Source organism: Mobula hypostoma, chromosome 7 (genome assembly GCF_963921235.1).
Source record: "Mobula hypostoma chromosome 7, sMobHyp1.1, whole genome shotgun sequence".
Classification (NCBI taxonomy): Eukaryota; Metazoa; Chordata; class Chondrichthyes; order Myliobatiformes; family Myliobatidae; genus Mobula; species Mobula hypostoma.
Window position 1 is genome coordinate 150000034 of NC_086103.1, and position 16288 is coordinate 150016321.

Genomic DNA, 16288 nt, shown 5'->3' on the forward strand with positions numbered 1-16288 from the left:
ACTTTATACAAACTGTACATGTCATCATGTGAATGTGGAATATGTTTCTTAGCTTGGGCTCCTGCACCATTTTGTGACGCTGCAAACCTTGTGTATTAGGAGGGAGATTGAAAATCTGGCTGAGTGGTTCCACAACAATCTCTTACTCAATGTCAGCAGGACCAAGGAGAAGATAATTGACTTCAGAAGGAAGAAACCAGAGGTCCATGAGCCAGTCCTGTTCCAGAAATCAGAGATGGACAGGGTCAGCAACTTTAATTAAAGTTATCATTTCAGAACATTTAAGTGCAATTATGAAAAAAGCACAGCAGTGCCTCTACTTAGAAGTCTACGAAGATTCGGCCTGACACCTAAAACTTTGACAAACCTCTATAGGATGTGTGGTGGAGAGTATATTGACTGGTTGCTTCACAGCCTATATGGAAACACCAATGTCCTTGAGGGGAAAATCTTACAAAAAGTAGTGGATACAGCCCAGTCAATTGCAGGTAAATTCCTCCCCACTATTGAGCACATCTACATGAAGTGCTGTTGCAGGAAAGCAGTATCTGTCTTCAAGGAACCCCATCATCCAGGCCATGCTTTCTTCTCGCTGCTGCCATCAGGAAGAAGATACAGGAGCCTCAGGACTCACACCACCAGGTTCAGGAATAGTTATTGCCCCTCAACCATCAGGCTGTTGAAGCAGAGGGGATAACTTCACTCATCTTCACTCACACCATCATCCGAATTGTTCCTTCAACCTATGGACTCACTTTCAGAGGACTCCTCACCTCATGTTCTCGATATTTATTGTTTATTTATTTATCTTTTTCTCTTTTGTATTTACACATTGGTTGGTTGTCTGTGCTGTTGGGTGTTTCATTGATTCTGCTCTGTTCCTTGGAGTTACTGAGTGTGTATGCAAGAAAACAAATCTTATGGTTGTATATGGTGACATATATGTACTTTGATAATAAATTAACTTTGAACTTTTTAATAAAACTGTGCTTCAGACTCTCATCTCTTTAGAGGGTGGTCTCCCTTTACAAATGCAACTTCTCTGCCATCTTTGGCTCTCTTGGGTTGTTGCCGGTCCTTTATACCACTAATTTCAAGAGATGAAAAGAAGACCTATGCACTAGCACCAAATCCCAAAGCTTGCCACACAATTATGAAGTTTCTATCTTGCTTCCCTCTACTCTTTTGTTCTACCAATTTAAATGAGAGAAACAAAAACACCTCTTGTCCTTTTATAGAACAGAAAACAGAACAGTACTGCAGAGAAACAAACCCTTCAGCTATCTGCTTGTCTGCACTTCTGACCAGGATACTAATGCCATCTGCCTACATGTCGACTGCGGCCCTCCGTTCCCCGCCTGTCCATGTATCTGCCAAAGTAAATGGAGAAAAATAATGAATTGCTTACCTGCACTTGCATTGTTTTTTTTTTGCTCAGAGCTGGTGGCCTCATCCAGATGACTGGGGCTGCAGTACTGACACCAGCACGTGGACTCACTGAGCACAGGACACACTGAGCAGTGATTCAGGGTGCAGTTCAGATCCAGCTTTGTCTGCTGTTGAACTCACTGGAGAGTCCAGTGACAGAGCAAGGGACCAGGCACCCAAGCATCTAACCTGCAGGTTGGCTCTGAATTCTACAATTCTTTGAGGATGCACAAGTTAGAGATAGGAGAGCGATAAGCAGCATTTAGTGGGCTGTTCCCTGCAGAGCCACTAACCGAAGGTAGGTTTTTATTCAGCTCACTTTACTCTGTAGAAAGAATAGAGAAAAAGGGAGAGGAATTCATGAAATGTGTAAAATATATATATTGTGCTGAATGTGGAAAGAAGTAACTACTGTACTTCTAGTGAATTTATTTTTTTTCTGAATTTATTACAAAGAGAAAATCCTTCCTACTCAACTTTAATGGCAAGGAATGGTTTTGAGGTATTAGGTAACCTTCCAGATTTCTCATTTTTGATAATCAATGTGCTGTGACACTAGTTTTACTTTATTATAATGACACATTATGCATTTACTAAAGGTTAACTGCTTTTTAATACAGCATCCCAAGACTGCAAAGGTTACTGAGCTGCTACAATCCTGAAGAGCCAATTTTCCTTGGTGAGCGCTATGGATATGGCCTGAGCACTGGTGGATACAGCTATATTACAGGAGGTGGTGGGTAAGTGAGCCTCCATGTGGGTGTCCGTGAGCTTTCATTCACACACACACATATAGTGAAGGCTACAGCACAGAAAACATTGCTATCTTCTTCCACATTGCCTCCCTTTTCATTCTCCCTCAGTCACTGATGGACTTCCCTTTGTACCTCTCTGACTAGTTCTTACCTGTCCAATTCTCTGCTACTGTGACATTAATCCTAAAACCACCTGCACTCTCGAGACACTTCTTCCACTGCTGTCACAAATTTGCTTCATCTCTGCTGGAAATGCCATGAAATGGCAGCTCACATAGAGCTCTCTAGAGTGGAAGCAAGCCATCCTTCACCCAGCAGCACTGCAAAGTGATAAACTGGAGGGTGCAAGGGTATTACTGAAACAATTGAAATGGAATATTATTATTCTAGAGCTATATTGCCATATAATTTTCTATATACAGCTACTTAAACCTTGATTTTACTTAAAATTTTCTCTCTAGCAAAATGGGCCGATTTGTTTTGCCAATGAGTACAATTTCTGTTGAATGAAAGCAATCCACACTAACAGTTTATTGTATGAGTCTCCTTTTTTAACTCATTATGGCAACATTTTGGATATCTCCTGAAGTGTTTTATGATAAACACTCAGCATGTCTTACAGCATCTGGATAGAGAGACAGTTAACATTTCACATGAGACCCATTCTGTAAAAGAGGTCCCAGAATGAAGCTGTTTCTATAGATGTTGCCTGACCTGCTAGGTGTTTTTATATTTTCAGGGTTTTTTTTGAAGATTTCCAGCTTTGTAGTTTTTGATATTCATTTTAAGTCTGATATTGGCCCATAATAATTAGTTTTTGGTGCTATTCAATAATAGCCCATTTCTGGTCAACAAGTCACACAGATCTCTGAAGAACATAAAGTTTGGTATACTTACAAGGAAGTGCTCATATATTATTGCATTCTCCTACATTCCAAGAAAAGATAGAAATCTGCCAATTTAACCCCTGTGAAAGAAATTTTTAATCAGCTTAGGCACAGCCTTTATGCTTTTACTGACTTATTCTGTAATAGCATTGTTTAGGTTTATTCAGAATTTACAAAACTAATTTGATAATGGAATTGCAATTAAAGTATATAATAGAATTGTAAGCATAAGCACTATTGAAGTTCATGCTCTCTAATATGAACATTATGAATTTCATTCATAGCACTGACTTGTGATATGTAGATAGTTTCATAGGCAACAAGAATTCCCTTATAGAACATAGAATAGTACAGCACAGTACAGGCCCTTCGGCCCACAATGTTGTGCCGACCCTCAAACCCTGCCTCCCATTTAAGCCCCCACCTTAAATTCCTCCATATACCTGTCTAGTAGTCTCTTAAACTTCACTAGTGTATCTGCCTCCACCACTGACTCAGGCAGTGCATTCCACGCACCAACCACTCTCTGAGTGAAAAACCTTCCTCTAATATCCCCCTTGAACCAACCACCCCTTACCTCAAAGCCATGTCCTCTTGTATTGAGCAGTGGTGCCCTGGGGAAGAGGCGCTGGCTATCCACTCTATCTATTCCTCTTATTATCTGGTACACCTCTATCATGTCTCCTCTCATCCTCCTTCTCTCCAAAGGGTAAAGCCCTAGCTCCCTTATTAGGAATAGTATTATTCCTATTATCTTTTAAATCTAAAGAATGCCAATGACAAAATCAGTTGAATTTGTCTATGTTCATTGTGTTGTTAGGGTTTGTTAATTTAATCCCATTGTATAAAAATAATGTGTAGAAGGTAAGCGTAATCAAAATTTCAAGCCTTGGAATATAAAAATTATAAATCATGGAAAATACAGGATTGGAGAACTCTACACAAAGAAAATTCTAGCAACACACACAAAATGCTGGTGGAACGCAGCAGGCCAGGCAGCGTCTATTGGAAGAAGTACAGTCGACGTTTCAGGCCGAGACCCTTCGTCAGGACTAACTGAAAGAAAATTCTTTTTGATTTCAGGGAAATATGCTAATTTCCCCTGTTGCATGTTCAGTGACATCTAGTTACATTTCTAAACATGCAGTATAACACCATTCTATGCATTGCATTCTGCTTTTAAAACTTGGCCGAGGATAACAGTAGGACAAAATGTTGGAAATTGAGTATATTGCATTGTAGCTAGTTCATTGTACACCTACTGCTGAGTCCAGAAAAAAAAAATCTCAGTGTTGCTGATTATTTTAGCTTTTTTTCCAGCTTTTCTTTCAATATTGTACTCAGCTTTCAGAACTGTAAACTTAACATAATAGAAAAATTGACAGAAGTGAAAATTGAAACAAATAGAAAACACATTTCTGTACAGAAATGTTAAGAATAGAAAGCAACCCAAATTTTCTTATGGGATTGCTTATTGCTTTTTAAGGAAGACATCCAAAAGCAATCCAATTTGAGGTTAAAATCCAGAGCAGTTTTATTTCAGTATAATGCATAATCAGGGGTCAAAGTTTAACGCTGCAAGGACATTAATGTAAGCACAACTGAAAGTAAAGTCGGATGCATAACATCTGCAATAATATTCACAATCCAATTAGGAAGAATGCGCAAAATCAGAATAATCTGGTTACAGAACGAGCTGAACAAGCTTTGGGATTTGGTGCTAGTGCATAGGTCTTCTTTTCATCTCTTAAAATCCCTGGCAGCTAGCTACCCACTTACTTACTGTCCGTTATTCCACTGGGGTTTAGGGCAGCAACGAAGATCCTCCATCTCTGGCCGTGTTCAGGGCTTCCTTCATCATGTCAGTAGCTTCCTCTTGGTTTTTGCTGTCAGTCATGCAAGTTCCTGGGTGGAGACTCAGGAATACTATCACACTCAGATGTAGAAGGATTCTACATTGTTGTTTCTGTAACAATTTTGTTTTACCAGTCAGAGTTGATAGCCCTGAGTTGAACCCCTGATCTTGGAGGATCGTTGGACCACCCTTATTCTGGCCTCTACCCTTTGACCTGTTTAGAATGAATGACCCTGCCAACAGCCAAAGCATAGAGCCTTGACTCTAGCCAAGATTGTGGTCCTCTTGAAGAAGGTGCCCACACTACTCTCTGTACAAAGAGAAAACTTATTCCGCACATCTCCTTTCAATCTGCCTGCTCTCACCTTGATTGTATGCCCTCTAGAATTAGACATTTTCACCCCAGGAAAAATATACCCATAGTCTATCTATGCCTCTCCTTGTCTTATAAATCTCTATCAGACTGCCTTCGGAATTCACTGTGCCAGAGAAAACAATCCCAAGTATGACTAAATTCTCCTTGTAGTACGTGACCTCTAATCCAGGCAGCAGACTGGTAAAGCTCTTCTGCACCCTCTGCAAGGTCTCAACATCTTCACCGTAATGGGGCAACTAGCACTGAATGCAATCCTCCAGATGTGATCTAACTGGAGTTTTATAATGCTGCATTATAACTTACTAACTCTTGAAATCAATGCTTCGACTAACAAAGGAGAACATGCCATATGCCTTTTTGCCTCTCTATCTCCTATTCAGGCACTTTCAGAGAGCTATGGACTTGGACTCCAAGATCACTCTGTACATCAACACTGATAAACACTGCTGTTAACAGTATGCTGTCCCATTAGCTTTGATGGAGATCCTGATGATCCTCTCAGTGGGTTTTTACTGTCCTCTGTAGGGTCTTGCAGCTCTAACCCTAATGCAGCTTCCGTTTCACACAGTGATGCAGCCAAACAGGATACTCTCGATGGTGCTCCTGTAGAAAGTTGTTAGAATGGGGTCAGGGAGTCTTGCACGCCTCAATCTCCTCAGAAAGTGTAGACACTGCTGTGCATTCTTGACTAGTGAAGAGGTGTTGTGAGTCCAGATTAGCTTGTCCATTATGTGCCTTTGTGCTCTTCACTGTCTCCATGGCAGAGCCATTGACGTGCAATGGAGAGTGGTTGACCTGTGCTTTTCTTAAGTCCACAATCATCTCCTTTGTTCAAGTTGAGACTCGCACCATTTGACAAGCTTCTGTACCTCCTCTCTGTATGCCAACTCTTCATTGCCAGAGAGAGAGACGTGTGTGTGTGTGTGTGTGTGTGTGTGTGTATATATATAAAAAATAACATGAATGCAAAATTATAATATTTTATGAATATGCACCAAATATCAAAGAAAAGGAAACAGACACTTCATTTTCAGTGAGACTTTTGCTGTCTCACTTACAATGACATATATTTTGTATTTGGTTGTTCTGAGAGCTCATTTACTCATTTCATCAGTAAATCTACTCCTATAATCAGACTTGACCAAGTTCATCATGAATGTCCATGGAGGTACACTCATGCACTCATCCAGTATTTACTGTTACTATCACTGAATATCCAGTACTAGACAGTAAGACATCGGAGAAGAATTAAGCCATTTGCCCCATCGAGTCTACTCCACAAACAATGGAAAATGAGTTTGTTCACTCACAAAGGGAATAAGAAAAATATGAGCTGACTGAAACCAAAGTCATCTGGCCCAATCACTTACTAAGCAAATACAGATGAGTACACCAGGTCTGCGAGGATTACAAAACGTATCATCCAGTGTCATGTGTTCTTGCAACTGTCTAGCCAGTGTAAACCATTTCCTGTAAAACACCTCACTCCTCACAGGTTGTGAAAAATTATTTGATGCTTCACTTGACAGTAAAGATTATCATTATGTATTTTTTATTGTAGGTGAGATTTAACAAATTGAGGGGTAGCACAACATGCCACGTGCCCACAAAAGTTTTGCATGTGCCATCTTGGACACACGTGCCATAGGTTCACCACCCCTGATAGTTTCCAGGATTATCCCTACTCCTTTTTTGAACAAAGGAAGGCCACTAGCTGCTCACCAATCCTCCAGGACCTCGCCTGTGGCTAGAATAGAGAGGATGCAAAGATCCTGGCTAAGGCCCATGCCTTATCTCTTGCCTCTCTCAGTAATTTGGCATATATCCACAGGCCCTGTAGACATCCACCTTAATGTTCTTTACCAACACTACCTCCTCCTTTTTCTCAAAGTGCCTGAGTATATTAGCACGCTCCGTACTGTTGCCAAGTACTCATTTAGCAACTTGTCTGCATCCTCCTCTTTCAAGCATGTGTTCTCTCCTTTACCCTTGTGGGGCCCTACCCTGTCCCTGGTTATTCTCTTGTTCTTGATATATGTTTAGAATGCTTTGGGATATTCTTTAATCCTATTTGACAAAGACTTTTCATGGTCCATCTTGTCTGTCCTAATTCCCTTCCCGATTTTTATTCTAGTTTCTTTATACAGCACAGAAACAAATTCATGCCAACCATTTTGTCAATCTACACCAATGTCATTTTCTTGCAAGAGGTCCATATCCTTCAGTGCCTCACCTATTGAAGTGCCTTTCAAAGTGCCTCTTAAATGTAATGGTATCTGATTTCACCACTTCTGGCAGCACATTTCCATTTCAAATATTTTTTTGTGAAAAAATAAACCCTCAGATTCCCTTTGAAACTCCTGCCTGTCAGCTTAAACGTGTGCACTCTTATTTTTGATATTCCTTGCATGTGAAAAGGTAAAATCAGCATGTCAGCCCTAAGTACACCTCTTGTAATTTTATATTTATCAGATCATCCCCTCAACCTCCTTCATTACAGGGAAAACAAACCCTGCTGGTCCGATCTCCCCCCATAACTGAAGCTCTCCGATCCAGGCAACATGCCGGCAAATCTCGTCTGCAATCTCTCCATGGCAACTCAGAACATCCTTCCTTTAGCACGGCAACCAGAACTTCAGGCAACGCTCCAAGTAATTGTTCACCCAAACTGTTTGAATTACTATTCAGTAGTGCATTGTTACCTCATGTTATTTTTTGTTATTTCATATAATGAATAAACTTGAAAAGTCACATTGTCATAAAGGTATAGCACAGAAATGGCCTCAGCCTGCTGAGGCCTCACCATCAGTCAGGCACCCATTTTTACACTAATCCTACCCTTGCACATTTTAAATAGCCTCCTTGGTTCATGCATTCTTATGGTTTTAATGATGTGATCTATGATAAACTGTATCTTAATGAAGCAACTATTAAATAGAGAATTTATTTTAAACCTCTCATACAACTGAACCCCATTCATACTCTAAATGTGCAATAAATTTCCTCCCATTCTCTATTGCTTAACGACCTTTTAATAGCTCTTGGAATTAAAGGTAATGCAGTGAAGAGGCTTGAATATACCTCAATTAGACTAATAAGATCTGAGGGTATGATTTACCCCACCCCAGTAAGTTGTAATCAATCAGCTTTTTTATTGATGTATTTTAGAACCAGAATACAGAAACATTTGAACTTATTAACAGATTTTAAACATGAAACACCGTGGTACTGCTAAATTGTTCTGCAAAACTGTTACAACAGGCTGTAAAAATAGGGGACAAGCTCTCCTCTACAATCACTCTGAGCACCGGTGCCCCACAAGGCTGTGTACTCAGCCCCCTGCTGTACTCACTGTACACCATGATTGTGTAGCCAAGTTTCCATCAAACTCAATATATAAGTTTGCTGATGACACAACAATTGTAGTCCGTATCTCGGGTAATGATGAGTTTGAGTACAGAGAGGAAATTAAGAACCTGGTGGCATGGTGCGAAGACAATAACCTATCCCTCAACATCAGCAAGATGAAGGAATTGGTTATTGACTTCAGAAGGAGTAGTGGACCGCACGACCCAATTTACATCGGTGGTGTGCAAGTGGAACAGGTCAAAAGCTTTAAGTTTCTCAGGGTCAATATCACAAATGACCTGACTTGGTCCAACCAAGCAGAGTTCACTGCCAAGAAGGCCCACCAGCGCCTTTACTTCCTGAGAAAACTAACGAAATTTGGCCTGTCCCCTAAAACCCTCACTAATTTTTATAGATGCACCATAGAAAACGTTATTCTAGGGTGCATCACAACCTGGTATGGAAGTTGTCCTGTCCAAGACCGAAAGAAGCTACAGAAGATCGTGAACACGGCGCAGCACATCACACAAACCAATCTTCCGTCCTTGGACTCACTTTACACCGCACGCTGTCGGAGCAGTGCTGCCAGGATAATCAAGAACACGACCCACCCAGCCAACACACTTTTCGTCCCTCTTCCCTCCGGGAGAAGGCTCGGGAGCTTGAAGACTCGTACGGCCAGATTTGGGAACAGCTTCTTTCCAACTGTGATAAGACTGCTGAACAGATCCTGACCTGGATCTGGGCCATACCCTCCAAATATCCAGACCTGCATCTCGGTTTTTTTGCACTATCTTACTTTCCATTTTTCTATTTTCTATTTATGATTTATAATTTAAGTTTTTAATATTTACTATCGATTTGTAATCCAGGGAGCGGGAATCGCAGAATCAAATATCGCTATGATGATTGTTCTAGTATCAATTGTTTGGCGACAATAAAGTATAAAGTATAAAACTAATTTGATGCTTAAAATTACACTAACATATTATTTTGCTGTTCTCAGTTGTACTTCGATTTGTTTTTGTTCTTGCACAGAATTGTCTTTAGCCGAGAAGCAGTAAAGCAATTACTTAAAAGTGGATGCAGTTGTTACAGTAATGATGCACCTGATGATATGGTTCTAGGGATGTGTTTCAACAGCCTTGGTATCCCAGTAACACACAGTCCACTTTTCCATCAGGTAATCCTTTCCTTACAATCTTTTTTTCATTAAAAGTATGGTATACATTGGAAGACACACTGGTTAATTAAGAGACAACAAGACAAAGGAGCAGAATTTGCAAATAAAATTGAGGCTAATTGATTGTAATTAAAATGTTTGTGGCTGTGGGCATTAGGGGATTGCTGCATGTCTAAAAAAAAGAATTAATCTTTAATATTTTAAAATAATAGTATGGATAGAACACCAGGCTGGGAGACTCATTTTGATGTTTATTTCAAGTAAGAAATTATCTTAATTTAAGTTACAGATGGCTTATATTTAGATCCAGATTGACCTTGTGTGTATTTCAAGCGAGTTACTTTTATCTCACTGTTTTAATATGCTTTCAATTAGGCTCTGGTAAATTAAATTTTTCCATTTTTATAACCAAGTGTTGAGGACCTTCGAGTTTCATAGAATATTAATGGATTATCTTTAAGCACTGCAGCAGTGTACAGTGAGATTGGAAATAATACTGCTATGATTACCTTGCTAAGAGGATTTTTTTTTTCAAAAATAAATCTTAATGCTTCGTGTTCCTAGATATACTGATAGATTTTTCCCCATAATTTTGGCACTCGTTTACTGGAAAAAGTTGCCTAAATTTGGATTGTTTTCACAATTTTATACTCTATTTCCTGATATTTAATGCAAAAGATATTCTGGATCTGAAATTCTTGAATTCTTAAAATTTCATCATCTTGCTCCTTTTTCCAGAGGGAAAATTCTCAAAATAGATGGTCAGCTTATTCAGAATGTATACTTGTACTTTTCATCAAATCCTTTCCATTTGTATAAATAATTTATCCATCGTGACTGTCTCAAGATTGTTGTCACAGTTGAGCTGAAAGCTATGTGCATTTTCTTTATGGCGTATTCATCAAATAATTATGAATACTTTAGTCTTATTTGCAAGTGGAGCCAATACAATAACTTCCACAATAAATCCTAGGGCGTCCAGCAGTATTACATTTCCATTGGACAATTGAATGCTTAATGTTCCAGGCTTCAATGTTTTAGAAAAGATAGAGAATAAAGTAGGAGTTAGGGGTGTGGAGGGTGGTGAGGGATATGCACTTTTAATCATGGATAATATCACAGTTACACTTGGAGTTAATAATACTAAGAGCTCATCCACTGGGTCTATACGGGCAGAGCTCAACATACAATCACTCTGATGGAACTATACTACAGACCTCCCTCCCCGCCCCCAACCCACACACAATAACACAATAGCCACTAGGACATTGATGTGCAGGAAAATTAGGGAAAGAAGTAAAAATATGGGTGATTTCAACTCCCTAATATAGACTGGGACCTCCTTAATGCAGGAGGTTTAGATGGGGCAGAATTTAATTGATGCATCCAGCATGATGCCTTAAATCAGTATGTAATAGTCCTACAAGAAAAGGGGGTCATACGGCATCTCGTGTTGGGCAATGGGCCTTGACAAGTGACTGATCTTTCTGTGGCAGAACAGGGAGGGGGTCAGACTACACCTGCTGTTGGGTAATGACCCTTGACAAGTGACTGATATTTCTGTGGCAGAACAGTTAGGGAACAGTGATCACAGCTCCTTAATTTTTAACATAGCTACACATCAGAATAAGTGTGGACCTTGCAAGAGAATATTAAATTGGAGCAAGGCAAATTATGAGAATATTAGATGGGAACTAGAGGGAGGTAATTGGGAATAGCTGTTTTTGGACAAGTCCACATCTAACATTTGAAAGGTGTTCAAAGACAAACACAGAGTACAGGACAGATATGTTCCAGTAAGAAGGAAGGACAAGGATAGCAGGGGATATGGACAGTATACGGGCAGAAGGAATTATTTGCTAGTTTAATCAGTTCAACATGACATTGTGGCAGATCAGCTAGCTCCTCTGCTGTCCTGTACTGTTCTATGTTCTATTGCCAAATTATGGACTTCCAAGTGTACAGGCAAGATTGTCTGCTTTAGGGGAAAAATGGTCCACCGGTCACTGAATGCTGGAAATATTGAACTATCCATACTGGACTGGAGCATGGAACACAAGGTAGAAGGACTCATTTTGATGGTTATTTTTGGGAAGTTGTAATGCTGTGTGAGACTCCTTTGGAGTTCTCCTGATATCTAGTAACTTTTGAAATCCTGGAAAAATAGCTTAAATACACATTTACATCATTTCCACAAGTATTGAATCAACTGACAGCAGAAGAGTGTAAAGCCCCAATGGGAGATGTGAAGTTTCCATGTCATATTATTCCCTGTTTTTGTTTCTCAAGAAAACATTCCTCTTCTTTGTACAACTTACTGGCATGTATGTTATCTCATTAAATATGCAAATAATTCTTACAAATTTCTGGTTTTCAAGCTTTTGTTCCATTTCTGTTTTAACATTTCAAAGGATGAACGTAAGTTAATTTGTGAAGTATTTATTTTAAGCATGTAGAGTCTTGATCAGGAGCCTGGTAAAGAAACAAATTGCTGAACATTTTTATTGATGAGCAATTTCCAATTAAGAGATGATTACTTTTAAAGCTATCTCATCTTACCAAAGTGCATAACCTCAGATTTGCAAACACTGTGCATCATCCATCACCTTATTGCCCAGTCTCTTAGCTGATGTGTTTTTGCAGACCCTAACTACCATGTCCTTATCTTGCCATCATCAACAAATCTAATGTAAGGACAAATCATAATTTATTTGAAACATTAATGTAGACATTGACTAGTTCTTGTTGGTATATTGAACATATTGTGCTGGCAGCTCATTCCACATCCTCACGACCCTCTGAGTGAAGAAGTACCCCTTAAGCTTTTCGCCTTTCACCCTTAACCTAAGACCTCTGGTGGTAGGTAGTCCCACACAACTTCAGTGGAAAAAGTCTGCTTGCATTTACCCTATCTATACCCTTCACAATTTTGTATACCTCTGTCAAACCTTTGAAATTGCCTCCTCTCACCTTAACTGCATGCCCTCTGGTATTAGACATCTAAACACAAAGGTTCATAGAGTTGAATATTTTATCAAATTCTCATGACTAAAATAAAAGGGAAAATGTCAGGTTTCTGCAGGAAATAATTTATATCTCTTTTATTATTTTCTAGGCTCGGCCAACAGACTATCCAAAAGACTATCTTAAACACCAGGTTCCAATTTCATTCCATAAACATTGGAATATTGATCCTGTTGAAGTCTATTTGACTTGGTTGGCAAATGAAGATGACCTCAATTCACACCAAACAGTAAAGAAGCCTAAGAAGGATAGGGAAGATTTATAAATGCCTTTTAAATACCTCCCTTAATGTTCACTAAGAATTGAATGCTTGATGCATTTTGATTGTCAAAACATCTTCTAAAATGTACTTTCATATTTTTTCCTTTATTCTTTTATATTACTTAGTTAAATGTTGACTTGTGTTGGTAATTTTCTTGGTCAGCATTTAAAATGATATATCTGGAAAGATGTGTGCAAAATATGCTTTTCTGATAATGTTCAAAGAGTATGTCTAATTTTGTAAAAATAAAATTCTATCTATATATATATATTGCTGTACAGAATTCAAATTCTTCCCATTGTTGGACACTGAGATCAATACAATTACCTTGGGGGCTAATTTTATCCTATCACCTCTAGCAGGATTAATTGCCATTCCATTACACACTATGTGATTGCATTTACAAAATAGAATAGAACAGCAGAGGAATTATTTCCAATAGTGGGGGAGTCTAGAGCTGGAGGGCACAGCCTCACAATACAAGGGCATCACATTAGAACAGAGATGAGGAGGATTTTCCTTAGCCAGAGGGTCATAAATCTGTGCAATCTGTCGCCACAGACGGCTGTGGAGGCCAAGTCATTGGGTATATATAAAGCAGAAGTTCATCGGTTCCAGATTAGTAAGAGTATCAAAGATTATGGAGAGAAGGCAGGACAATGGGGTTGAGAGGGATGATAGCTCAGCCATGATCGAGTGGCAGAGCAGACTCAATGGGGTGAAGGGGCTAATACTGCTTTGATGTCTATGGCCTTATGGAGCAGGCTCTTTGGCCCTTAATGTTAAGCTGAGATTTCTTCAAGGTCAGTGGATATTAAAATTGGTAGCAATGTTTGCTACTATTGGCATCACAATAACTTACAGAGCCCAGATTGTAAGAAAGTTGTGAACTAGGACTTTATAAAGTTTTAGCAACCCTCGTGAGTTTGTTGAATTCCTTTCACCACACTGCCGGGTCAGTGGTGTCAAACACACTGGCCTTCAGGTTTTCAAGCAGTTATGCTTCCTGTTGATGGCAAGTCACTGTTAGGAATTAGCACTTCCCTACTTTGGTGATCAACTGTGCCAAGGTCCCCATGTCAACAGCAAAGAAGTGTGTGTAATAACAGAAATAGTGGAGGCAGCAGTAAGTCACTAGTCTCTTCACCATTCAATGACATCATTGCTGGTTATCTGCTTCAGCATCATTTTCCAACTCAACTCCATATCCTCCAATTCCTTTAATTTATGGAAATATATCAATCTCTCTCTTGAATCTATGGATCTTGAGGTCCAAATCCATAGATTTCAGGAAGCTACCACACGTGTTGATGGGGCAGTTAAGAAGGCTTTTGGTGTGTTGGCCTTCATTAGTCAGGGGATTGAGTTCAGGAACCGTGAGGTAATATTGCAGCTCTATAAAATTCTGGTTGGAGTACTGTCTTCATTTCTGGTCACCTCATTATAGGAAGGATGTGGAAGCATTAGAGAGGGTACGAGGAGATTTGTCAGGATGCTGCTTGAATTAGAGAACATGCCTTATGAGGAAAAGTTGAGCAAGCTAGGGCTTTTCTGTTTGGAGCAAAGGAGAAGGAGGGGCAACTTGATAGCAGTGTATGAAATTATAAGAAGCATCGATAGGGTGGACAATCTGCATCATTCTCCCAAGGCGGCACTGGAGAATATCTTTTTAAGGTGAGTGGGGGAAGGATTGGGGAGATATCAGAGGTAGGTTTTTTATACAGAGAGTGATAAGTGCCTGGAATGCGTTGCTGGGAGTGGTGGTTGAGGCTGTTACAGTGGAGCTTATGCTTGGAGGCAACCCAGACAGAATCTGCTGATGGAACAATTTCAATTCCACTGCCCATTCCCATTCTGATACATCAGTCGATGGCCTCCTCTTCTCCGACGATGATGCCACTCACAGGCTGGAGGAGCAATACCCCGTATTATGTCTGGGTACATTTCAACCTGACAGCATGAACATCAATTTTTCTAACTTCCAGTAACTTCTCCTCCCAACCCTTCATTCTTCTTCCATTCCCCATTCTGGCTCCCCTCGATATCTTCTCTTCTCTTTATCCACCTGTCACCCTCCTCTGGTGTCCCTCCTCCGTCCCTTTCTCCCATGGTCCACTCTCCTGTCCTATCAGATTCCTTCTTCAGCCTTTTACCTATTCCACCAATCACCTCCCAGCATTGCACTTTATCCTCCCTTCCCCCTCATCTGGTTTCATCTATCACCATATAGCTTTCACTCCTTTCTCTCTCAACACCTTCGTATTCCGGCTTCTTCTCCCTCTCCAGTCCTGACGAAGGGTCTCAGCCCAAAACATCAATTCTTCATTCCCTTCCATAGGTGCTGCCTGACCTGCTGATTCCTCCCGCAATTTGTGTGTTATTCTGTGGTATGCTGTAGATGGGAACATAGAAATCTACAGGACATTTACAGGCTCCTCAGCCCACAACGTTTTGCCAACCATGTAACCTACTCTAGAAACTGCCTAGAGTTTCCCTACTGCATAGCCCTATTTTTCTAAGCTCCATGTACTGTACCTGCCTCTACCTCTGTCTCTAGCAGTGCATTCCACGCACCCACCACTCTGTGTGAAAAACTTACCCCTGATGTCCCCCCTGTACCTGCTTCCAAGCACCATAAAACTATGCCTCCTCATGTTAGTCATTTCAGCCCTGGGAAAAAGTCTCTGCCAATCCACACAATGAATGCCTCTCATCATCTTATATAAAAGGCATCCGTTAGTCTTGCAAGACCATGGATCTGCGCCTGGATAGTCTTCACTCTCCAGGGCGCAGGCCTGGGCAAGGTTGTATGGAAGACCAGCAGGTGCCCATGCTGCAACTCTCCCCTCTCCACGACACCAATGTTGTCCAAGGGAAGGGCATTAGGACCCATACAGCTTGGCACCCGTGTCAACGCAGAGCAATGAGTGATTAAGTGCCTTGCTCAAGGACACAACACGTTGCCTCAGCTGGGGCTCAAACTCACGACCTTCAGATTGCTAGTCAAGTGCCTTAAGATGGCCATGTCCCATCTTATATACCTCTATCAGATCACCTCTCATGCTCCATCGCTCCAAGGAGAAAAGGCCAAGTTCACTCAACCTATTCTCATAAGGCACACTCTCCAATCTAGACAACATCCTTGTAAATCTCCTCTGCACTCTCTGTAG

The 16288-nt window shown here is 40.3% G+C and overlaps 1 protein-coding gene and 1 long non-coding RNA gene across 4 annotated transcripts in view; one reads left to right on the plus strand and one right to left on the minus strand.

Moving 5' to 3' along the window:
* b3glcta (beta 3-glucosyltransferase a) overlaps nucleotides 1-13386 on the plus strand; it is a 192679-nt gene extending 179293 nt beyond the window's left edge. Inside the window, exons 13-15 of the mRNA XM_063054279.1 lie at nucleotides 2049-2168; nucleotides 9688-9832; nucleotides 12948-13386. Of these exons, the coding sequence (XP_062910349.1) occupies nucleotides 2049-2168; nucleotides 9688-9832; nucleotides 12948-13121 (439 nt within the window). The 3' untranslated portion in view covers nucleotides 13122-13386. The remainder of the gene's footprint in view (nucleotides 1-2048; nucleotides 2169-9687; nucleotides 9833-12947) is intronic.
* LOC134349655 (uncharacterized) overlaps nucleotides 1-16288 on the minus strand; it is a 102968-nt gene that overhangs the window by 3217 nt on the left and 83463 nt on the right. For 2 of the 3 annotated variants that reach the window (XR_010018737.1, XR_010018738.1), the window contains exons 4-5: nucleotides 3081-3150; nucleotides 751-1753 (exon numbers count right to left, since the gene is read on the minus strand). This is a non-coding gene — a long non-coding RNA (uncharacterized LOC134349655). Of the gene's footprint in view, nucleotides 1-750; nucleotides 1754-3080; nucleotides 3151-16288 lie in introns of those variants that run through there. The other variant, XR_010018739.1, reaches the window with a different exon arrangement.